The sequence below is a fragment of the Amphiura filiformis genome, chromosome 14 (assembly GCF_039555335.1).
Source record: "Amphiura filiformis chromosome 14, Afil_fr2py, whole genome shotgun sequence".
Classification (NCBI taxonomy): domain Eukaryota; kingdom Metazoa; phylum Echinodermata; class Ophiuroidea; order Amphilepidida; family Amphiuridae; genus Amphiura; species Amphiura filiformis.
Window position 1 is genome coordinate 15,031,120 of NC_092641.1, and position 25,664 is coordinate 15,056,783.

The 25,664-nt window shown below is 37.1% G+C and overlaps 2 protein-coding genes across 2 annotated transcripts in view; both read right to left on the reverse strand.

Annotated features, from left to right (window-relative positions):
* Positions 1–5,032: 5,032 nt before the first annotated feature.
* Positions 5,033–9,518, reverse strand: LOC140169222 (uncharacterized). The gene is made up of 2 exons (XM_072192479.1): positions 8,040–9,518; positions 5,033–5,623 (listed from the first exon to the last, which is right to left on the reverse strand). Exons 1-2 carry the CDS (start codon positions 9,516–9,518, stop codon positions 5,450–5,452), a joined length of 1,653 nt encoding a protein of 550 aa, XP_072048580.1. The 3' UTR covers positions 5,033–5,449.
* Positions 9,519–13,681: 4,163 nt separating this feature from the next.
* Positions 13,682–25,664, reverse strand: part of LOC140169223 (uncharacterized) — a 35,970-nt gene continuing 23,987 nt past the window's right edge. Inside the window, exons 2-5 of the mRNA XM_072192480.1 lie at positions 19,065–19,294; positions 17,854–18,051; positions 16,200–17,705; positions 13,682–13,774 (exon numbers count right to left, since the gene is read on the reverse strand). Coding sequence (XP_072048581.1) covers positions 13,682–13,774; positions 16,200–17,705; positions 17,854–18,051; positions 19,065–19,256 — 1,989 coding nt within the window. The 5' untranslated portion in view covers positions 19,257–19,294. The remainder of the gene's footprint in view (positions 13,775–16,199; positions 17,706–17,853; positions 18,052–19,064; positions 19,295–25,664) is intronic.

Genomic DNA, 25,664 nt, shown 5'->3' on the forward strand with positions numbered 1-25,664 from the left:
GACAATTTTAATATACAATCAATGATAGCTGCAAGGCTATTGTGGTCTGAGTTTAGCGCCCGTAGTCAAGTTTTTGACGAAACGTTGGTGGCGCATTTTGAGGAGCTGTACAATTTTCGTGGCGTTACAAATTCTCGAGATGCTGCTCTTGATGAGTGCTGTGACATTCTACTTTCTCAAGGTATTCGCCACAGAAGTCAAGTAGTGATGTAACAGGATTAATTACCATAGCGATAGGTGAAAACTATTTTTGGAAACTCAAGATGCAGTGGTGCATCCATCTGGTGGTACAGGACTGGTAGTATGGTGCGGTAAACTTGAGGTATAGCGCTGTAAACTCGAGGTGTAGCGCACTGAGCTCGGCATGGCGCTGTAAAGTCAGAGGGGATTGGGCGTGCCCTACATACTTGATTGTTGAGAAGCAGCCTTCTCCCATGTACTCAACCTCCTACCACCAGTAGGCCTACCCCTAGTTAAGGCCTATTAATATGCCCGCTCGAACCCAAATTGGTAGCTGGTCAGTGCGTACCCTTCAACCTTTGATAAAGAAAATAGCATGGATAGATAATCGATGTTACACAATTATTCAATTCTGGAATTTGGACAGTTCCTAAAATTTGACGCACCAGCTCGTGTAGAGCTAGTGCAAACCTTCGCGCAAATGGTGGTCGCTTTCATTTATCGTCGTTCTCTTCCTAGCCCTGTTATCTGTGGGAACCATCAACTACATTCACGTAAAGTTTAACTCCATTGCTGGTGCAAAGAATCAAAACGACAGACAACGATTTATTATGTTTACCATTCTGCGACAAATACACATTTCACCTGACGGTTGTTTTCAATATTATGTCTACAGGGTGTGTGCAAAATACCAGTGGCGTGTGTCATTCCCCCTCCCAGACATCATGACCTTCGTTACATTACAGGCCAAAATTAATGTTGGCACATTAAGCTTCTCGCCCTTGCCAAAAGTAATCATAATCTGTAATATAACTCAAACTCTTTCTCTCATATATACAATTCAAATATCGTCACCTTTTTGTATCCATGATTGAAGCACCTTTAACATTTTACATCATTATGACCTTTGACTTAAGCCGGTGACCATACAAAGGACAAGAGCTTTTGGACACAGATATTTTTGCATTCCTATACACCTATACAATATGTCTAAACATAACATAATTATGTCCAACTTTTAACCACAATGTTTAGCAAATTTCTATAGGAGTACTGCCTGTCTACTACTAAAAGTTAGGATTTTTCGCAATACCCTCCACTCAACTGGTAGGCAATTAATTAGACTCTATAAATAACACCATTATCTCCAAACTAATTTACACCTGAAAAATTTAACATATATATAATTCTTCACATCCTTAAGGGATGGGGTATGAACGTTTGGACAGTATTTATTGTGGGACATTAGAGCACATCAGACATATCGAATTGCATTCTGAATACGAAGAATGTCCTTCTGATATCAAATAATTTTAATTTTTGAAATTCGCAATGTACGTAATACACATTTTATGCCAAATGATTAAAAATTGATAATTTTGATATTTAACATTACTCGAAGTAAACCTTATAAATCTGATGATTTATACTTAAAGTGTATGTAGGTGTGATGAAAAGCCGACGATCAATTGGAAATGTTGACCTTTTGTATTGAAGATATGGATTGTTTTTGTATTATATCGTGAATTTCAAAAAAATGAAAATTATTTGATATCAGAAAGACATTCTTCGTGTTCAGAATGCAATTCGATATGTCTGATGTGCTCTCATGTCCCACAAAAATACTGTCGAAACGCTCAAAACGCTCATTCCAGATCCCTTAAGAAAAGTTTAAATTTATATCAATTACATCTCATTCTTTTAACAATCATAATGTACATCAGTTCGGTTATAATTATACACAAAGAAAAAAAGGTTCCAAAAGGAAGCACCTTGTTACTACCCTCCTGTAAGTTTTAGAACCTTTGGTGAACTACTAGGAACTGCAGGCTTAGAACTACAAAAGCTTCCTCGGATTTGAGTGACCAAAGAATCTTACATGGTTTCGTTTTGAAAGTGGTCATAATGATAAACATATGATAGGATATTATACTTTTTTTTTAGATTTTACTATTTTTCATATCACATTCCCTAAGTAAAGTACACATAAGAGACACATAACAAATAAATCAGATTAGATGGCCTATTCATGGAGCACTAGGTACATGTCGAGTCGAGTCATTTGACTTTTGTCGAGTCAGTCGAGGGACTCGTGTATTCGCACGTAAAATTCACGTTGATTCATGGCTCGCACAGTTTTGTTTGAAGAATTTACTTTTAATAAAGCCACAGTTAAGCCTCGTACAATAATATTTATGTATCTAAACCTAATCCTACATACATAAATTTTAACACAATGGAAACTTTGTCTAACTTTATCTATATCTAGGTATTGGGTTTATTTTAAAATTAACTGGTAGCATACACTTGGTTTCAGAGAAGAACGATAGTCCCTTGCCAAGATTGACGCAAGCGTTCTGTTAATGAGCGTCATACGAGGAGCTTTGCGTTCCATTCAAACGCGCTCATCTGCGCCGACCAACACAGTCAACCAATCAGATTAACGGTTTCTTGTAATGATTGTCAGACGATTGAATCAGCTAATCAGAACCACACTTCCGTGTTTACGCTGTGCACGCTCTCAAAATGTAAACAACTGCCGTTCTTCACTGCCACAAACAGTACGTAAATAAATTACATAACCCTGATTTATTACCCCATCAATATAATTATCTCTATTCTCAATGTCTATGTAAACATGAACACAATGGGTTATTGAGCACTCATAATAAACAGCCCGGGTAAACAGCAAACAGTAAATCAGTGCAGCATCACACACACGTTTAATGCACTACTCTTTTGAAGATCATTCATTGTCAGCGTCTTGTACATTACGTTTTACGAACTATGCGTATGTTCGGCAGTTAAGATCTTCTCCTTCAGCGCACGCATGTTATAATCCATAAGCGACCTTTGTAGGGGCTTTTTTTATATTTTTTGTTACCAAAAATACTCCATTTCTCTTTCATCTGTGAAGAAAACTTTAAAATCACAAATAAAATAGACGATCTTTTAAAATCATTTTTAAATGGCTATTTCTTTTTCAACCTTATTGTTTGTATTTGTAATGTTTACACAATCTGACAATGTCCCAACTTATACCTATTGTGAATCGAGCCATTTAACATGTGCTTGTAGGACAACGATTTTGAATTAAACATATTAATTTAATATTTTAATTCCCCTAGAACACCGTAAATTCCTTAAATTGTATCCTGAGTTATGGTGTAAAATGTGTACGAAGGTCGTATTCATCGGTAACTAAAGCTGGCCGACATCTGTCTTATTTTGATAGTGGTAAACTAATCAATAATCCTATTGTTGAAGTGGATAATAAGCTTCTACCTTAGATGGCTATAGAACTTTTAATAGCTCTGGTCTTTGTTTGCTTTTGCTAAATCCTGTTCAAGTGGTGGGTTACCAGACATTGTATTTTGTATAGGTATGCATAACCAACAATTAACAATGAGAGAACTTTCTTACACCTCGTTGACTTGGGGATGATTTGAAATGACCGCCCATTATGACTGTTTGATATTTATTGCCAGCAATGTGGAAAAAGAGACACATGTAAAACGTAAAAGCTATAATTTTGTTGAAGGAGCAAAGTTTAACAAACCATAACTCCGCTTCTGGATATCGTTTGAAGTCAAATGATATACCATTTTAAGTTTATGATGTTTATTTTTAAACACGAAATAAAACAAAATTGACCGGGGAGGAATTTACGGCTCATTCGCCGTGGACGGTCACATATTTTTAACCTCGGCAGGGGGCAAACTTATGAAATTGACAAAAATCACGTATTTTGAGGTCTTTTTTAACATAAGATCCTGGGTCACGGTCATGTCACCATTGAAGTTGAATAAGTGCATACAATAGGGTACAGTCTCTTGATTGATGAAAGGATCACTTCATATGAATTCAGTGTGTCACGCATGAGTTATTCCTCTAGAAACAAAACCCCTTTCGAAAATGCACTGTCCCTTCCAAACACATGTTACCCAATTATGCAAAGAAAAGTGACTTTGTATGGTTCATGGCCGTACAGATGTTGTTAAAATTTATTTTACAACACTTGTTCACAATACAGGCGCCTAAGGGACCCCAAGACCAAATTTTGTCACAGGAGGGGGCATGAGGGTTCCGAATGTGTAATGTTACTTTTGTCCTGCCATTGCTCGATGATTTATAAAATAAACATGATGTCGTCTGTTTATCAAAATATGGACTGTAAACAATACTTACAAATGTCAAGTTTGAATGTGACATGACCTTGAACCCAGAATACTCAAGTCAAAGTTGGCATCAAAAATCGCATTTTTGGAAAATTGCCATCTTGCCCCCTCCCAGGTTATAAGATCATCGACAAAATTTAGTGTGACAAAGTTAAATCTACTTAACTGGAACTCTATTAAACCCAAAGTCCTTGTTAATTGCCCAAATTATCATTGTTTAATAGAACATCTAATTTTATCACCTCCTGAAAGTATATTCCAAACTTTTGTTCAAGACTGTAATTCAATGAACCTTGACGACAAATGAGCACAAATAACCATGACGTCATTGCTCTAGAACATTTCGGCGCGGGAATTTTGAATATCGCGTGTTGAGAGATTGCTGTTTTATTCATTTTTATGGTTAATATGAGTTTCTTTTAAATAAAACCATGTCATTCGTACTTGATAATTATTTTCTAAAATATAAGACATAATGTTGTGATTGCCGGACACTTCCTTTAAAAACAGGACTAAAAATCCAAAAAAATATAAATATTCCAAACTTTTATCCATGACTGTTAAAGTAAAGATAAACGTTTTAGCGTGCAGAACAGACATTTTTTATTTCTTTTGAAAATTTCAATTATATCCTTGTTACATATTTAGTTTATACTATATCATATAGTCTAAAGTGCAGTGGCGACTTGTTTCTAAATCTTTTGTGAGTAAATAATATATCAAACTATTTCTTCATATTTGACAGTATATTCCACATTCCATCCGGCTTTGACATTTTTTTGAATAAACACTAAAAGGAATATCATATCACCAGGGTTAATCTTAACACGATACGGCAATGGCAACGAAGTGAAAATATTCACGCGAGTACCTGCATCAACTTCTAAGAAATAGGGCTTCTTTGAACACTCCGATGAGCCTTCCAAGGTCATACCAGACTGTGTTCTCCGTTCATATACGTAAAGACAGCTGCTGCTGTCCAACGCTTTTGTAGTGGTACTGTTTTTCTGATACGCACCAGTAAACTCTAGATGCCACGATGGGATGACCATGTAATCTGGCCTGCTGATTGGTTCAGTCAAGGAACAAATTCAAAGTTTGACGTCAACGCCTTTATCTGCGCATGCTCTGTATTGACCGTATCTGGATATGCGCTGGTGGCTGAGCAGACTCATATGGTTGGTTTTTGAAATAAGAACGGTAACAAAGAAAGCATCGTCGTCAAGTACGTGAATATCTAGCTGTGTGGTTACCGCCGCGGCGCCCTGTGTATTGTAAAAAAAATTAACATATTCAATTAGGATTGCCAGATTGGTAGCCGAATCCCAATTCCCACCCCATGTTCCCATCCCAACTTTTTAACCTTTTGGTACAAGTGGGACCAATTATGATTTTCTTATGATTCCAATGTGAACTATTATGTTTCGAATCATGCTTTCCGCCCCCTTTATGTTCATCAAATGGACTAATGAAATACTACAGTACCGAATTATAATTTGCACCCCTGCAAAGAAAATCAATTCAAATTTAACACATTTCCACATTTTATTTTTCTTAATTCATAATTACTCATCTCTCCAGCTGATTTTATCCTCGATGGTTTTTGCAGGTGTTTTTTACACGCACACTCATTGTGCATAAATACCGCGTCTTTTACACACTCTACACATCGATTGATTATAAATTCATGTTACGTTATATGTCCCCTTAAAATGTTAACAAATTCTTTTTGACCTTTGACTCTTTTAATAAGAGCACGATATTTGAGGTATATTCGGAGGCTGTGAAATGCCCCGAAAGAATGTTAAAATTGGGAAGCCCAAAAGGCGAGGGGGGGGCAAACAAGTTGGGCAGGTCGAAATGGGGAGGGGGACGGGCAAGCAATTGCAGACACGCATAATTCAATATGTGTTCAATATTAAGCTGTAAAAAGGTGTAGAAAACAGTACGAAATTGATCAAACACTTTCTGCTCGTTACGCTCGCATAATGTAATAGAGACCATGAAAGTAAGTTTGAACATTGGGTTAATATAATAGCATTTTGCATCTGCTATAGGGTCCTGGCTCGGTTAAGAGGAGTGTTAAGGTTTTTCCAAACGTAATTTTTGGACACCAAGAGGGTAGAAGGTGCCAAGAAATATTTAGCATTTATTTATTTATTTATTTATTTATTTATTTATTTATTTATTTATTTAACAAGTTTACTTTACAAGTGACTAACTTTGGAATTTAGAGTGCTCAAACCCATTACAGGTGAGCTATAGAAACAAATTCAAAGTATAGACCTCTGGCAAGGCAACCGTTACTTAAAGTTTCACGGAATACCCTCACTTACGAATATTGTTATATAACGCCCCACTATTTTTAGTGGTTGAGCACTCTCGACTACTTTTGGAGTAGAGACTGTTCTGGTTGGCTTGGTTTGTCATGTTTTCGACACCACATAATGTATATACATGTATAAACATTTCTGTTAAGTTGAAATCATGACAAATTATCCGTCTCATGTTCGGTTTACCCGATGATCGTAAGTGAGGGTATTCCGTGAAACTTTAAGTAACGGTTGCCTTGCCAGAGGTCTATACTTTGAATTTGTTTCTATAGCTCACCTGTAACGGGTTTGAGCACTCTAAATTCCAAAGTTAGTCACTTGTAAAGTTAACTTGTTATATAACGCCCCACTATTTTTAGTGGTTGAGCACTCTCGACTACTTTTGGAGTAGAGACTGTTCTGGTTGGCTTGGTTTGTCATGTTTTCGACACCACAGAATGTATATACATGTATAAACATTTCTGTTAAGTTGAAATCATGACAAATTATCCAAATCTGATGATCGGTTTACCCAATGATCGTAAGTGAGGGTATTCCGTGAAACTTTAAGTAACGGTTGCCTTGCCAGAGGTCTATACTTTGAATTTTGTATTTATTTATTTATTTATTTATTTATTTATTTATTTATTTATTTGTTTGTTTGTTTGTTTGTTTGTTTGTTTGTTTGTTTGTTTATTTATTTATTTATTTATTTATTTATTTATTTATTTATTTATTTATTTATTTATTTATTTATTTATTTATTCCGAAGCCAAGCTAAGCCAAATAGTGCTATTAAGAAGCTACTTAAGTCAAGGATGTTATCCGGATATGACGGGACAGAGATATGGGAAGAGGTCCGATTTTAGATGCATGAGGAAATATCCTCATTATCCAAATACTTTTTACATGTAATTAAGGTAGGTGTCGTACTCTATCATCTTGACAGCATTCCCTTCCCAATTTGAAATCATGTGAGTCCTTACTGACTGAAATTAGTTTCTCCTCGACAACTCATCGAAAAATAAGTGAAATATTCCTTGTTTTAATACTGTTTAAATGCATTACGCACATTCGTTACACACCCTGATGTCGGTATAAAATAGTGTAAAATTACCAATTTCGACCTTTACCTCAAATAGTTTGAAACTATTAATTTTGAGTGCTGATATCTCGGTAAAATTGGGCCAAACTAATGCTCACTGGTCATTTCGTTTTCTTTGCCCCCTCACCCCACCAACAGTAAGTCCAGGTACCACTGTTTTGAACTCCTTGATATTGGGCCCGGATATTGCTGACAGGGCCGTGTGATAAAATAGATGAAAAAGGATCTTATAATTTCAAGTTTAATTCACATGGGTTATCTTACCTTCTCAGAAGTTTCGCGCACATTGCCAAACCATGATGCTACTAGTCTCTGACACGAACCAAACCCAGTCGCTGCAGCAGGATGTGCAGTTCGGAACTGATTCAGTATTGCATTATTTATCTCTCCTAAAGCAAATTCTGCCACCATCGCCTGCCTTGTGCCATTGACAACATATTTAGTATTATAGTTTTCACATATACATATATTAGGTTGAATCAATGGGATTGAATCACATGTTCTATTGACTTCAATTGGTGCTAACAATCCCATCGGTTCAACATTATACCGAGCATGATTCGTTGTCACTTCAATGCTGCCCCCTGGAGCTAGTGTATGGAAAGCGTAATGAAGATCAAGTATGCTGACAAGCCGATCCTGGTTTAGTAGCAATGCATTCATTTTATCTTCCCCAATTACTTGAGGTAAGTTCTTTGAGGCATGTATCATTAATATTGGATGGTGTAGTTCAACTCGAGCTTCACCTGTTGTCGAAATATATTTTCCATAATTATTGCCATGATCCCCAAGCAATATCGTCAACATATTATCACGGGTTGATAATGAGTTAATGTAATGGGCAAGGTCTTCATCAAGAGTTTGTATCCGTCGACCGCTGCCTTCGTGCCCGACGTTCGTTGCCGTAAAGTGAAAAAATGGCTTACCAGCTTTCTGTAAATGTGTTTGTAATTCAGCTAGATGCGATAAGGTGTAACTATGCTGGTATTTTCCGTTGTAGCATATTGCCGCATGTAAATCATAATAGAACTGATGATTAAGAGCTTCACAACTAGATAATGTCATATCAATTCTATCAATACCAACTTCTGCGAGAGCTTTCTGTATATTTTTCCACCGCCTATCGGTTCCAAGATGCATATCAAGTCCCCATTTATGTTTCCAACATGTATCGAATGACCAATATATCTCATAACCCCCGCTTTTATATCTTCTCATTAACTTTTTACTTTGGCTGCCTCCTTCTCCTCCCTTGCTCCCTGCCTTGCTTACTACGCCTGAGAACAGCGCCCTCGCCGTTTGAATAGTATGGGAATACACCGCTTGGTATAAGTTGTAGCTAAACACATAACCAGTCTCTTGCCTCCTAATATTTTTCAACGATTTAATCGTAGCTGGCATAGAACGCATAAAATGGCTATGCGAAGTTGTATCCAACCAAATCAGATTGATGTTAACGCCATTGTGTGTTTTTGTGCTCGACGTGACTCTCTGTGGTGGGAGTAGTAACAGCTGCGACACATTCTTTTGAACGTAATTCTCTTCTTCTCTTTTGCCAACTTCTTTTTCCTTTTCCTCGACAATGCATTTGATAAAACAAAACCCAAAGTTTGGTTTCTCTGGTGGCTGTTCCACAAGGCTCTGGATGCGGTCCTCTAGGTCGGTGGTATTATGAATCTGGATCCATTTTAAAATTCCTTGGTTCCAATCGCTAATGCCGAAGACAATGGTACTCTTACACATCGAGGGGAACATTTTACTACTGACGCGCCTTTCTTCACCTGAGTTTAGAAAATGTTACAAACAAACAGTTAGATAGACTTAATATATCTTATAGTCCGAAAATGGGAAGCAAAAATCTTTTATAGATCCGTCATTTTACAAGAATGCCACGTTTACCAATAAGACAATCAATATGCGCACCTCACCTTCTTTACCTCACAAATGTTATACGTTTTTTGATGAGAACAGGATTCTTTGGGCTTAGAGAAAAACAAATCGTTTGCAATCTTGCAAGAATTCTTCAATGGCTTTATGCGTTTGCATTTTACTTGTAGGTCTGGTTTGGTAGATAGGTCAAAACGTGCCAAATTGCATTCTTGGTTATGTCGATTAGTTGAAACGCCCTGATAGAAAAGAAATGGCAAATTAAAATATTATAAAATTATATATTTTTAGAATACTATAACTAATTGTAGAGACTTTTTTATTATGTTTTTTAGAGAATTACAATATTGCAACTATGTATATTGCTTAAGTTTTTATGTTTCAATATGAATGTTGGCGCCACTACGACCAGATCGGCTATGGGAACAGCAATCAGTAATGAAGCATGTTTACACATGAATTGCTATTACCCAGTGCATATGTGGTATTTGTTCACTTTGGGCTCAAGAGTCATGAAGCGGTCACTTCCGGTATAAAAAGAAATACCTTTAAAATGCTACATCTGCCACAAATTACGTAGGACAGTGACACCACTTGCACACATGCATTGCTATTACCAAGTGTCTATAAATTGACAGATTTGGAGTCAAAGCTCATGCAGGAGTCACTTCCGATGTAAAACTAAATATCTTCAAAAATATTATTAGACAGGAAAAACATAGCAGAGTGACAGTATGTTTACACATGAATGGCTGTAACCCAGTGCATTTGTGGTATTTATTTTCTTTTGGTCAAAGGTCATTAAGAGGTCACTTCCGGTCCGAGACGAAATACATTCTCCTGCCACAAATAACATAGCAGAGTGACGCCACTTTTACACATGCATCGACTTAGTCAGTGTATATTGGATGTTTACAGATTTGTGGTCAAACGTCATTAAAAGATCACTTCCGGTCCGAAACGAGCCTCTTTCGAAAGGCTTACAAATAAGATATCATCAGTGTGATGACATGCGCACATATGCATTGGCATTAAGCCAGTGTCTATAGAATGTTCAGATATTTGTTATCAAAGGTCATTTAGGGGTCACTTCTACTATGTTCGTGGTCTTAGACCATAGCTAGTACTATTTTCTTTTATATAGGGAGCTGGCTGAATAAATAATAAAAACAATCCTGCTATATTGTTTCATATTTTGCAAATACTCAGGTTTTTATTTGTGAGTGAAGAATAATATTGACTTACTGAGTAACGCGAAATCAACTTCAATCCCAAATCCCTGGAATTATTGGAACGACCACTTTGATATATCCCGATTGGTGCTGGTACTATTGATCTCAATGTGTAATCATGGTAACTGCCAATAAGCTTGACATATAGGATGAACACTCATAATAAACAGCAAACAGTAAATCAGTGCAGCATCACACACATACACGTTTAATGCACTACTCTTTTGAAGATCATTCATTGTCAGCGTCTTGTACATTACGTTTTACGAACTATGAGTATGTTCGGCAGTTTTAACTGATGTTCTCTTTCAGCGCACGTATGTTATAGTCCATAAGCGACCTTTTGTAGGGGCTTTTTATATTTTTGTTACCAAAAATCCATTTCTCTTTCATCTGTGAAGAAAACTTTAAAATCACAAATAAAATAGACGATCTTTTAAAATAATTTTTAAATGGCTATTTCTTTTTCAACCTTATTGTTTGTATTTGTAATGTTTACACAATCTGACAATGTCCCAACTTATACCTATTGTGAATCGAGCCATTTAACATGTGCTTGTAGGACAACGATTTTGAATTAAACATATTAATTGTGATATTTTAATTCCCTAGATAAACACCGTAAATTCCTTAAATTGTATTCTGAGTTATGGTGTAAAATGTGTACGAAGGTCGTATTCATCGGTAACTTAAGCTGGCCCGACATCTGTCTTATTTTGATAGTGGCAAACTAATCAATAATCCTATTGTTGAAGTGGATAATAAGCTTCTACCTTAGATGGCTATAGAACTTTTAATAGCTCTGGTCTTTGTTTGCTTTTGCTAAATCCTGTTCAAGTGGTGGGTTACCAAGCATTGTATTTTGTACAGGTATGCATAACCAACAATTAACAATGAGAGAACTTTCTTACACCTCGTTGACTTGGGGATGATTTGAAATGACCGCCCATTAAGCTATAATTTTGTTGAAGGAGCAAAGTTTAACAAACCATAACTCCGCTTCTGGATATCGTTTGAAGTCAAATGATATACCATTTTAAGTTTATGATGTTTATTTTTAAACACGAAATAAAACAAAATTTACCGGGGGATGAATTTACGGCTCATTCGCCGTGGACGGTCACATATTTTTAACCTCGGAAGGGGGCAAACTTATGAAATTGACAAAAATCACGTATTTTGAGGTCTTTTTTAACATAAGATCCTGGGTCACGGTCATGTCACCATTGAAGTTGAATAAGTGCATACAATAGGGTACAGTCTCTTGATTGATGAAATGATCACTTCATATGAATTCAGTGTGTCACGCATGAGTTATTCCTCTAGAAACAAAACCCCTTTCGAAAATGCACTGTCCCTTCCAAACACATGTTACCCAATTATGCAAAGAAAAGTGACTTTGTATGGTTCATGGCCGTACAGATGTTGTTAAAATTTATTTTACAACACTTGTTCAATACGGGCGCCAAAGTGACCCCAAGACCAAATTTTGTCACAGGAGGGGGCATGAGGGTTCCGAATGTGTAATGTTGCTTTTGTCCTGCCATTGCTCGATGATTTATAAAATAAACATGATGATGTCGCCTGTTTATTAAAATATGGACTCACGTGTAAACAATACTTACAAATGTCAAGTTTGAATGTGACATGACCTTGAACCCAGAATACTCAAGTCAAAGTTGGCATCAAAAATCGCATTTTTGGGAAATTGCCATCTTGCCCCCTCCCAGGTTATAAGATCATCGACAAAATTTAGTGTGACAAAGTTAAATCTACTTAACTGGAACTCTATTAAACCCAAAGTCCTTGTTAATTGCCCAAATTATCATTGTTTAATAGAAAATCTAATTTTTATCACCTCCTGAAAGTATATTCCAAACTTTTGTCCAAGACTGTAATTCAATGAACCTTGACGACAAATGAGCACAAATAACCATGACGTCATTGCTCTAGAACATTTCGGCGCGGGAATTTTGAATATCGCGTGTTGAGAGATTGCTGTTTTATTCATTTTTATGGTTAATATGAGTTTCTTTTAAATAAAACCATGTCATTCGTACTTGATAATTATTTTTCTAAAATATAAGACATAATGTTGTGATTGCCGGACACTTCCTTTAAAAACAGGACTAAAAATCCAAAAAAATATAAATATTCCAAACTTTTATCCATGACTGTTAAAGTAAAGATAAACGTTTTAGCGTGCAGAACAGACATTTTTTTATTTCTTTTGAAAATTTCAATTATATCCTTGTTACATATTTAGTTTATACTATATCATATAGTCTAAAGTGCAGTGGCGACTTGTTTCTAAATCTTTTGTGAGTAAATAATATATCAAACTATTTCTTCATATTTGACAGTATATTCCACATTCCATCCGGCTTTGACATTTTTTGAATAAACACTAAAAGGAATATCATATCACCAGGGTTAATCTTAACACGATACGGCAATGGCAACGAAGTGAAAATATTCACGCAGTACCTGCATCAACTTCTAAGAAATAGGGCTTCTTTGAACACTCCGATGAGCCTTCCAAGGTCATACCAGACTGTGTTCTCCGTTCATATACGTAAAGACAGCTGCTGCTGTCCAACGCTTTTGTAGTGGTACTGTTTTTCTGATACGCACCAGTAAACTCTAGATGCCACGATGGGATGACCATGTAATCTGGCCTGCTGATTGGTTCAGTCAAGGAACAAATGCAAAGTTTGACGTCAACGCCTTTATCTGCGCATGCTCTGTATTGACCGTATCTGGATATGCGCTGGTGGCTGAGCAGACTCATATGGTTGGTTTTGAAATAAGAACGGTAACAAAGAAAGCATCGTCGTCAAGTACGTGAATATCTAGCTGTGTGGTTACCGCCGCGGCGCCCTGTGTATTGTAAAAAAAAATAACATATTCAATTAGGATTGCCAGATTGGTAGCCGAATCCCAATTCCCACCCCATGTTCCCATCCCAACTTTTTAACCTTTTGGTACAAGTGGGACCAATTATGATTTTCTTATGATTCCAATGTGAACTATTATGTTTCGAATCATGCTTTCCGCCCCTTTATGTTCATCAAATGGACTAATGAAATACTACAGTACCGAATTATAATTTGCACCTCTGCAAAGAAAATCAATTCAAATTTAACACATTTCCACATTTTATTTTTCTTAATTCATAATTACTCATCTCTCCAGCTGATTTTATCCTCGATTGTTTTTGCAGGTGTTTTTTACACGCACACTCATTGTGCATAAATACCGCGTCTTTTACACACTCTACACATCGATTGATTATAAATTCATGTTACGTTATATGTCCCCTTAAAATGTTAACAAATTCTTTTTGACCTTTGACTCTTTTAATAAGAGCACGATATTTGAGGTATATTCGGAGGCTGTGAAATGCCCCGAAAGAATGTTAAAAATTGGGAAGCCCAAAAGGCGAGGGGGGGGGCAAACAAGTTGGGCAGGTCGAAATGGGGAGGGGGGACGGGCAAGCAATTGCAGACACGCATAATTCAATATGTGTTCAATATTAAGCTGTAAAAAGGTGTAGAAAACAGTACGAAAATGATCAAACACTTTCTGCTCGTTACGCTCGCATAATGTAATAGAGACCATGAAAGTAAGTTTGAACATTGGGTTAATATAATAGCATTTTGCATCTGCTATAGGGTCCTGGCTCGGTTAAGAGGAGTGTTAAGGTTTTTTCCAAACGTAATTTTTGGACACCAAGAGGGAGAAGGTGCCAAGAAATATTTAGCATTTATTTATTTATTTATTTATTTATTTATTTATTTATTTATTTATTTATTTATTTATTTATTTATTTATTTAACAAGTTTACTTTACAAGTGACTAACTTTGGAATTTAGAGTGCTCAAACCCATTACAGGTGAGCTATAGAAACAAATTCAAAGTATAGACCTCTGGCAAGGCAACCGTTACTTAAAGTTTCACGGAATACCCTCACTTACGAATATTGGGTAAACCGATATATAACGCCCCACTATTTTTTAGTGGTTGAGCACTCTCGACTACTTTTGGAGTAGAGACTGTTCTGGTTGGCTTGGTTTGTCATGTTTTCGACACCACATAATGTATATACATGTATAAACATTTCTGTTAAGTTGAAATCATGACAAATTATCCGTCTCATGTTCGGTTTACCCGATGATCGTAAGTGAGGGTATTCCGTGAAACTTTAAGTAACGGTTGCCTTGCCAGAGGTCTATACTTTGAATTTGTTTCTATAGCTCACCTGTAACGGGTTTGAGCACTCTAAATTCAAAGTTAGTCACTTGTAAAGTTAACTTGTTATATAACGCCCCACTATTTTTAGTGGTTGAGCACTCTCGACTACTTTTGGAGTAGAGACTGTTCTGATTGTCTTGGTTTGTCATGTTTTCGACACCACAGAATGTATATACATGTATAAACATTTCTGTTAAGTTGAAATCATGACAAATTATCCGTCTGATGATCGGTTTACCCAATGATCGTAAGTGAGGGTATTCCGTGAAACTTTAAGTAACGGTTGCCTTGCCAGAGGTCTATACTTTGAATTTTGTATTTATTTATTTATTTATTTATTTATTTATTTGTTTGTTTGTTTGTTTGTTTGTTTGTTTGTTTATTTATTTATTTATTTATTTATTTATTTATTTATTTATTTATTTATTTATTTATTTATTTATTTATTCCGAAGCCAAGCTAAGCCAAATAGTGCTATTAAGAAGCTACTTAAGTCAAGGATGTTATCCGGATATGACGGGACAGAGATATGGGAAGAGGTCCGATTTTAGATGCATGAGGAAATATCCTCATTATCCAAATACTTATTACATGTAATTAAGGTAGGTGTCGTACTCTATCATCTTGACAGCATTCCCTTCCCAATTTGAAATCATGTGAGTCCTTACTGACTGAAATTAGTTTCTCCTCGACAACTCATCGAAAAATAAGTGAAATATTCCTTGTTTTAATACTGTTTAAATGCATTACGCACATTCGTTACACACCCTGATGTCGGTATAAAATAGTGTAAAATTACCAATTTCGACCTTTACCTCAAATAGTTTGAAACTATTAATTTTGAGTGCTGATATCTCGGTAAAATTGGGCCAAACTAATGCTCACTGGTCATTTCGTTTTCTTTGCCCCCTCACCCCACCAACAGTAAGTCCAGGTACCACTGTTTTGAACTCCTTGATATTGGGCCCGGATATTGCTGACAGGGCCGTGTGATAAAATAGATGAAAAAGGATCTTATAATTTCAAGTTTAATTCACATGGGTTATCTTACCTTCTCAGAAGTTTCGCGCACATTGCCAAACCATGATGCTACTAGTCTCTGACACGAACCAAACCCAGTCGCTGCAGCAGGATGTGCAGTTCGGAACTGATTCAGTATTGCATTATTTATCTCTCCTAAAGCAAATTCTGCCACCATCGCCTGCCTTGTGCCATTGACAACATATTTAGTATTATAGTTTTCACATATACATATATTAGGTTGAATCAATGGGATTGAATCACATGTTCTATTGACTTCAATTGGTGCTAACAATCCCATCGGTTCAACATTATACCGAGCATGATTCGTTGTCACTTCAATGCTGCCCCCTGGAGCTAGTGTATGGAAAGCGTAATGAAGATCAAGTATGCTGACAAGCCGATCCTGGTTTAGTAGCAATGCATTCATTTTATCTTCCCCAATTACTTGAGGTAAGTTCTTTGAGGCATGTATCATTAATATTGGATGGTGTAGTTCAACTCGAGCTTCACCTGTTGTCGAAATATATTTTCCAAAATTATTGCCATGATCCCCAAGCAATATCGTCAATATATTATCACGGGTTGATAATGAGTTAATGTAATGGGCAAGGTCTTCATCAAGAGTTTGTATCCGTCGACCGCTGCCTTCGTGCCCGACGTTCGTGTCCGTAAAGTGAAAAAATGGCTTACCAGCTTTCTGTAAATGTGTTTGTAATTCAGCTAGATGCGATAAGGTGTAACTATGCTGGTATTTTCCGTTGTAGCATATTGCCGCACGTAAATCATAATAGAACTGATGATTAAGAGCTTCACAACTAGATAATGTCATATCAATTCTATCAATACCAACTTCTGCGAGAGCTTTCTGTATATTTTTCCACCGCCTATTGGTTCCAAGATGCATATCAAGTCCCCATTTATGTTTCCAACATGTATCGAATGACCAATATATCTCATAACCCCCGCTTTTATATCTTCTCATTAACTTTTTACTTTGGCTGCCTCCTTCTCCTCCCTTGCTTACTACGCCTGAGAACAGCGCCCTCGCCGTTTCAATAGTATGGGAATACACCGCTTGGTATAAGTTGTAGCTAAACACATAACCAGTCTCTTGCCTCCTAATATTTTTCAACGATTTAATCGTAGCTGGCATAGAACGCATAAAATGGCTATGCGAAGTTGTATCCAACCAAATCAGATTGATGTTAACGCCATTGTGTGTTTTTGTGCTCGACGTGACTATCTGTGGTGGGAGTAGTAACAGCTGCGACACATTCTTTTGAACGTAATTCTCTTCTTCTCTTTTGCCAACTACTTTTTCCTTTTCCTCGACAATGCATTTGATAAAACAAAACCCAAAGTTTGGTTTCTCTGGTGGCTGTTCCACAAGGCTCTGGATGCGGTCCTCCAGGTCGGTGGTATTATGAATCTGGATCCATTTTAAAATTCCTTGGTTCCAATCGCTAATGCCGAAGACAATGGTACTCTTACACATCGAGGGGGAACATTTTACTACTGACGCGCCTTTCTTCACCTGAGTTTAGAAAAATGTTACAAACAAACAGTTAGATAGACTTAATATATCTTATAGTCCGAAAATGGGAACCAAAAATCTTTTATAGATCCGTCATTTTACAAGAATACCACGTTTACCAATAAGACAATCAATATGCGCACCTCACCTTCTTTACCTCACAAATGTTATACGTTTTTTGATGAGAACAGGATTCTTTGGGCTCAGAGAAAAACAAATCGTTTGCAATCTTGCAAGAATTATTCAATGGCTTTATGCGTTTGCATTTTACTTGTAGGTCTGGTTTGGTAGATAGGTCAAAACGTGCCAAATTGCATTCTTGGTTATGTCGATTAGTTGAAACGCCCTGATAGAAAAGAAATGGCAAATTAAAATATTATAAAATTATATATTTTTAGAATACTATAACTAATTGTAGAGACTTTTTTATTATGTTTTTTTAGAGAATTACAATATTGCAACTATGTATATTGCTTAAGTTTTTATGTTTCAATATGAATGTTGGCGCCCCTACGACCAGATCGGCTATGGGAACAGCAATCAGTAATGAAGCATGTTTACACATGAATTGCTATTACCCAGTGCATATGTGGTATTTGTTCACTTTGGGCTCAAGAGTCATGAAGCGGTCACTTCCGGTATAAAAAGAAATACCTTTAAAATGCTACATCTGCCACAAATTACGTAGGACAGTGACACCACTTGCACACATGCATTGCTATTACCAAGTGTCTATAAATGGACAGATTTGGAGTCAAAGCTCATGCAGGAGTCACTTCCGATGTAAAACTAAATATCTTCAAAAATATTATTAGACAGGAAAAACATAGCAGAGTGACAGTATGTTTACACATGAATGGCTGTAACCCAGTGCATTTGTGGTATTTATTTTCTTTTGGTCAAAGGTCATTAAGAGGTCACTTCCGGTCCGAGACGAAATACATTCAAAATCCTCTCCTGCCACAAATAATATAGCAGAGTGACGCCACTTTTACACATGCATCGACTTAGTCAGTGTATATTGGATGTTTACAGATTTGTGGTCAAACGTCATTAAAAGATCACTTCCGGTCCGAAACGAGCCTCTTTCGAAAGGCTTGCAAATAAGATATCAGAGTGATGACATGCGCACATATGCATTGGCATTAAGCCAGTGTCTATAGAATGTTCAGATATTTATTATCAAAGGTCATTTAGGGGTCACTTCTACTATGTTCGTGGTCTTAGACCATAGCTAGTACTATTTTCTTTTATATAGGGAGCTGGCTGAATAAATAATAAAAACAATCCTGCTATATTGTTTCATATTTTGCAAATACTCAGGTTTTTATTTGTGAGTGAAGAATAATATTGACTTACTGAGTAACGCGAAATCAACTTCAATCCCAAATCCCTGGAATTATTGGAACGACCACTTTGATATATCCCGATTGGTGCTGGTACTATTGATCTCAATGTGTAATCATGGTAACTGCCAATAAGCTTGACATATAGGATGACGCCAATGACGCCCAGGACTACCAGCATAGTGTACACACTCTTTGTCGTCATAATCTTCTCAGGAAAGACAATGAAGGTTGCAGCAGATTCTGTAAGAAGGAAAGGGTATATCTGCTGATATCTTGGTTTTCAAATTATAAATGTAATTAAGGAAGAAATAATAATCATGACTGTCTGTGTTTGGTGGTAAATATCAGATCGGTAAACATGGCAAATACTATATGTATAATATAAAAAATTTTATTCACATATTAACATCATATCCCAAGATAATGTCACAGTTCGTTGATGGAGATCTTAAAGGAGTGAGCACCGCAGATAGCCACAGCTGCAGTATTGGAGATGATATTCACCCAGTCGTACGAGAGGGAAGTTCTAGGGCCATATTTAAGAAGCGAAACAAGAACACTGCAGCAAACTATCGACCAGTTTCTCTTACGTGTGTCACAACATAAAGTTTGCACAAAAAGTAACGCAGCTGTTATAGATGCGCCCAAAGCTTCAGAACTATTTATTGTATTCACACTGTTTTGGCATAGAACGAAGGATGGTGTATTTACGCGCATTTTGATACCAGGGGCGGCAACATTGGATTTTCTTCAGCCCCCGGGGAAGGGGCGGCCACGGTACGCCACTTTATTAAGTCGCCTGAAGACGCGGTTACACTGCAGGATGATTTGAACCAGTTAATTGAATGGGCTGATAGATGACGGTTGGATTTCAACTTGAAAAAGTGCTACACCCCAGATAGCAAAGCATAGTTGGTCTAACGTTGGTACAACATATTACTGGATATTGGCACAATGTTGGTAGGTGAACGATGGGCCAACGCAATTTTGTCCGTCGGCCCAACATTGCCATGATGATAGTAATTTGACCTTTAGCCAAACATTTGCCAACATTAATCCAACCATTGGCAAAGAAGCCAAATGGACAAAAATCATGAAAAAAAAAGAAAATATTTAGTTTTCAGTGAATAACAGCGCTTGTATTGAGTCTCATATTACGTGGCTTTCTATTTAACAACGAAGACAAATTACCTAGGTTAATTTAATACTTGTCACTTACCTTAGGGTATCTACCGGGAATCGAACCAGGAACCTCTATGTTAATAGTCTGATGCTCTACCGACTGAGCTATCGGGGTTTCTATATTTGAAGAGGTATTTTAAGTTAATATAAGCAATATTTTTGTAACTAAACCTGCTAAAGTGCATCTTTTGAGGGATATTGATCAAATTTACTGTAATTTTATTATTGATAACATTTACTATAAATATTAATTTTAATTAATTTATTTCATTTCATTTCATTTCATTTCATTTCATTTCATTTCATTTCATTTCATTTCATTTCATTTCATTTTATTTTATTTTATTTTATTTTATTTTATTTTATTTTATTTTATTTTTATTTTATTTAATATTATTATTAAGGCGTGGGGTATGAGCGACCTTGAAGTACAGGTATTGGAGAAGGGGAGCAACGAGTTACCCAAATCACAGCGACAGGTAGTGACTTGGCCGCCGAGTGTTAATATATATTTATTTTGGAAGGTTCGTGTTTGTTTTAAATTTTGGGGCGTTTTTCCAAAATTTGATATTTTTAGTGATATTTCAAAAAGCGACATGCCAAAGACAAATCTTTTTGCACATACTTTGTTATTGCTAATACAACTCTTTTCAGCATACCTACGTTACAATTCGTTTTGGTGATTTAGTAATATTATAAATTTTGTGACTGCATTTTGGCGTTTTCGGTGCGATTTTAGGCTTACCGTGATTTAACGTTGATATCTGGTCTTGCTCCTTTTATAATTTCACTTTGATCGTCGGCTTTTGTAAATAACAGAATGTAGATTGGCTCTGAATAAGTCTCGTAGTCCTCTTGGTGGGTTTTTTCATGATATATTTAGTTTGCATTTGCATGTAACAACCCAAAACCGACCTCTGATTTCAGGGTTGAAGGCTGTTTTTGGAATGCCCGTGGACTCAAACAAGTGCACGAGTGGCGACCATGGTTTTATACTTCCCGCATTGATGATTGCGTCTACGCCTAACAATATACTTCTTTTTATATGTTGACTGTAGCTGGTATATCACTGGTATACAAAGAATTGGTTACATGTCAATGACCATTAACTTCAGGGATAGGCCCTTCGATTATTTATGCGCCTTTCTATCATGCAGTATCTTTACCCGCAGACATGTGCCCGTGTCATGTGACAATATTGCGTAACGTTTAAGGTTAATACATTTCTTTGACTTCGAAGAAACTGTGTGATTCTATGGCCTAGCGGTCTAAGGCGTTGAGGTTTCTAAGTTGCTGTTCTTGGCGTCGCTTGTTCGAAACAGTGCGTCTGTCACTTTTCTTATGCTGCTTTATTTTTGCAACGTTAGGGCCTAGAAAAACTTATTTATAATTTATTTTTGTATTATTTATTTATTTATTTATTTATTTATTTATTTATTTATTTATTTATTTATTTATTTATTTATTTATTTATTTATTTTTCGATTGATTATTGAGTGAGCAGATTTATCGATTGCTACTTTAGTTGTGGGATTTCTATTTGATTTTGAATGACATTGTACATTAGTATTGATTTTTTCCGTTAAGCATTATCAAGAATTAATATCACAGGTTTTAGGGCAGATAGAAAGTTGGCTTAGTGATACTATCCGTTGATTCAGAACCGGAAGGTGCCGGGTTCGATTCCCACCTATGCCTATTTTTTTAAAGACTTGGAACATTTCTGCAGTAAGTTTATTTGGCGCACGATCTCAGTTATTAATTTTCTGATGGCTGTGCCTCTTACAGACACCCTCCCTCTGGAATCCAAACCACGGTTCGCTTATTACACCTCCCTTAATATTATTAATATTATTAGTTTATCTACTGGGGCTATTATAGTCTTTATTTGATGAAAATATAAACTTGACCATTCCTATGCCTTAGACAACAGTATACTGTTTACCAATGTTGGTCTGATGTCGGCATTCCAACCGCCATATTAAGGTTGGCACAACAACGTTGGTCCAACCTTGGTGTGTTGGCATGGCGACCGTCATTTTAAGGTTGGTTGGCTATGTTGGCTCAACGTTGGCATTTCAACCATAATATAAGGTTGGCACAACAAAGTTGGTCCAACGTTGACTTGACGTCGGCTTGCCGATCGCGACCATGCCGACCATTGCCAACGTTGGGCCAACCAAATTTTGCTATCTGGGACCATGCGGGTTCATAGAAAGAAGAACCCTATATCTATAACTACAGCATGAAGGGAAATAGGCTGTCAGCATAATCCAGTAAGGCGTACTTGAGAAGCTGAGTTGTAAACCACACAGTACAAATGTAGCATCTCTAAGCATCGCAATCCCTGGGATTTATCAGAAGGAATCTTGTGCAGTGTTCAACAGCAACAAAACAGCTAGCTTACACCAACCTCGTGAGACCTCAACTTGAATATACTGGAGCCATATGAGACCCCTACAGACAGAATAAGGTAAATCAGCTTGAGAGAGTACAATGAAGAGCATTAAGATTCATATATGACAACTACAATCGTGAAGATATTGTCACGGCCATGAGAGAGGAGCTTGGTCTACCACCTCTTCAAAAAAGAAGACAACACAGTAGATGGGTCATGATGTATACGATCATTCATGAACAAGTGGCCATCCCCCTGCCGGATTACATTCAACCCAGGGATCGCACTGCAACAGCACCGTTTCACCAGACTAAGCACAAGCAGCGAATCCTACAAGCATAGTAGTAGTAGTAGTAGTAGTAGTAGTAGTAGTAGTAGTAGTAGTAGTAGTAGTAGTAGTAGTAGTAGTAGTAGTAGTAGTAGTAGTAGTAGTAGTAGTAGTAGTAGTAGTAGTAGTAGTAGTAGTAGTAGTAGTAGTAGTAGTAGTAGTAGTAGTAGTAGTAGTAGTAGTAGTAGTAGTAGTAGTAGTAGTAGTAGTAGCAGCAGTAGCAGTAGCAGTAGTACACCTTTTATGTTTACCATCTCCCTACACTGACCAATGGATTTGACTTGAGTGCACACACTGTGCATCAGTAGTATCTCATATTAGCCTGTTTGTAATTTTGGTAAAAACATGTTTTGATAAAGTCCAAATATGCACCCCTAAATATCCAATGGCCAATCACCTAACAGGAAGTTCCCATCTACTGTAGCCAACTTTATTATTTGAGATACCCATCGTTTTCCCTCCACAGCAAGCTAAAGTGAAATCTACAGGTAACACGGAAAAACAGTGTCATGATCGACGGGAATTATATAAATAAACATTAATTTTCATCAGGTTCGCCGTCGCAAATTCGAACCCATAAGCGGTCACTTAAACTTATCTCCTCCCCGCAAATAGCCCATAGTAGCTAGAGCCGTAAATGCGAGAAATAAATTGCCATCCTCCCTGTGAGGAAATATAACACGGAAAAACAGTGGCATGATCGACGGGAATTATATAAATAAACATTAATTTTCATCAGGTTCGCCGTCGCAAATAATAAAGGAGACAAGGAGAAAAAGTGATCCCGCCTGGGAATCGAACCCAGGACCTCAGGTTTACGAGACCTATGCCTTAAACACTTGGCCACGGGAGCTTCATGATTAGGCTGGTTGAAATTCGAACCCATAAGTTTTTAACAAAGAGAGGGAGTAGGGTGACTGAAAAGATCAGATGTGAAAATCTATCAATTGTGCACACATTAATTAAATCAGAGTTTTAAGCTTAAATACAATATCCAGAGTATGCACAATGGGCAAGTGGACTACGGGCCGGGTAGTCTACTTAGAGACGAAGCTGCTTTAGGCGAGTCTGTACAATATCGCCGCCCACTTTCGTGGTGACCACGAGCCCCTTCGCCGTTAGCTCGTCACCGCGCCGAGTTGTATGCTTGACCACCAGCAACTAGTAGAAATCTATGATTTCCTAACCGATAGGTAACATTCCATCTCCGCGAGCGTGAGCATTGAAATGACGCGATTTGTGGCATACTTTTGCATGTTTTGGCATGATTATACTATCAACATGATCAATGGCCAAAGATGCAGTACTTTATACCTAGAAGATGAGAAAAGTTTAAGAATTAGCATTGGAATGATGCTATTTAAGGCATAGGGGGGCCTACTTTTGCAAGATTATTATCAACATGATGCACTACTTTATACTGGATTTGGGGTTCTGTCTGTATAGGCCTACCATACATATAAGCTCATAAATAGGCCTAGAATTGCTTGACCCTGTTGTCAGCAGCCATTGCAGTTATTATATTAGAATGGATAGAATGTAGTTATCATGAACATAAAACAATAAACATAAACTCATCACATCTTGTGTTTTACATGGGCCTATAGGCCTATAATATAGAATGTACAGTGTAAGTAAATAATCGAATCTTAATATGAAATTATAACAAGTTTAGCACGGATCACCAATCAATTCTACGGTGCACCTATGCTAAATGAAGCTTGTATGCCAAAGAGCCCTCTGTTGTCAGAAGTGCTACATGTATAATGGAACTTTTCTTGCTGCATGTAAGCATTTATACTAACACGTAGCTGTATAGTTTGTTTGTTTGTTTGTTTACCCAGGTTGGTCGGGTGCAGGGTGTCAGTCCGAAACGTCCTTAGTCCAAAACGTCTTCAGTCCGAAACGTCGTCAGTCCGAAGTGCAAATTTACTATATCTGGGGGTTCGTCAGTCCGAAAGTCATTTTAGGTTAGTCAGTCCGAAATAAAGCTTCGCTAGTCCGAAATTAAAAAACACGTCTTTAGTCCGACACTTTATCAGTCCGAAGTCTTCAGTCCGAAACGTCTTTAGTCCGAATCTGAAAAGCACGTCTTTAGTCCGAATCTGAAAAGCGCGTCTTTAGTCCGAATCTGAAAAGCACGTCGTCAGTCCGAATCTGAAAAGCACGTCGTCAGTCCGAATCTGTAAAGCACAGCATCAGTCCAAATTTGACAGCCACGTCAATAAAATAAAATAAAATAAATGGAAAACAAAATTGAATACGAAAGTCATTCCTCGCTTAATTTTTGTATTGAGTTCATAGATAAGATATGAAACATTAGCCTAACCCGAACCTTAACCCTGCCCCTAATCCTTACCCTAAACCTAACCCTAACCCGAACCTTAACCCTGCCCCTAATCCTTACCCTAAACCTAACCCTAAGCCTAAACTAACCCTAAGCCTAACCCTAATCCGAAGCCTAACCCTAACCCTAAGTATTATCTAACCCTAGGTTCTTAGGAGTTGTTCCGGTGCCTAACCCTAACCCTGACACGAACCCGACCCCTATCACTAGACCTAACCCTAACCCTAAACCTAAGCCTAAACTAACCCTAAGCCTAATCCTAAACCGAAGCTTACCCTAACCCTAAGCCTTCCCTAACCTTGAGTTTTTAAGAGTTATTTCGGCGTCTAATCCTCACCCGAACCCTAAACTTAAG

What these genes read in the sequence shown, in the direction of transcription:
- LOC140169222 (XM_072192479.1), bottom strand. Translation starts at nt 9,518, where the DNA reads ATGTGTAAGAGTACCATTGTCTTCGGCATTAGCGATTGGAACCAAGGA. An exon ending in TGCGCGAAACTTCTGAGAAG is followed by an intron (nt 5,624 to 8,039) that starts GTAAGATAACCC and finishes TACAATACACAG; the next exon opens with GGCGCCGCGGCGGTAACCAC.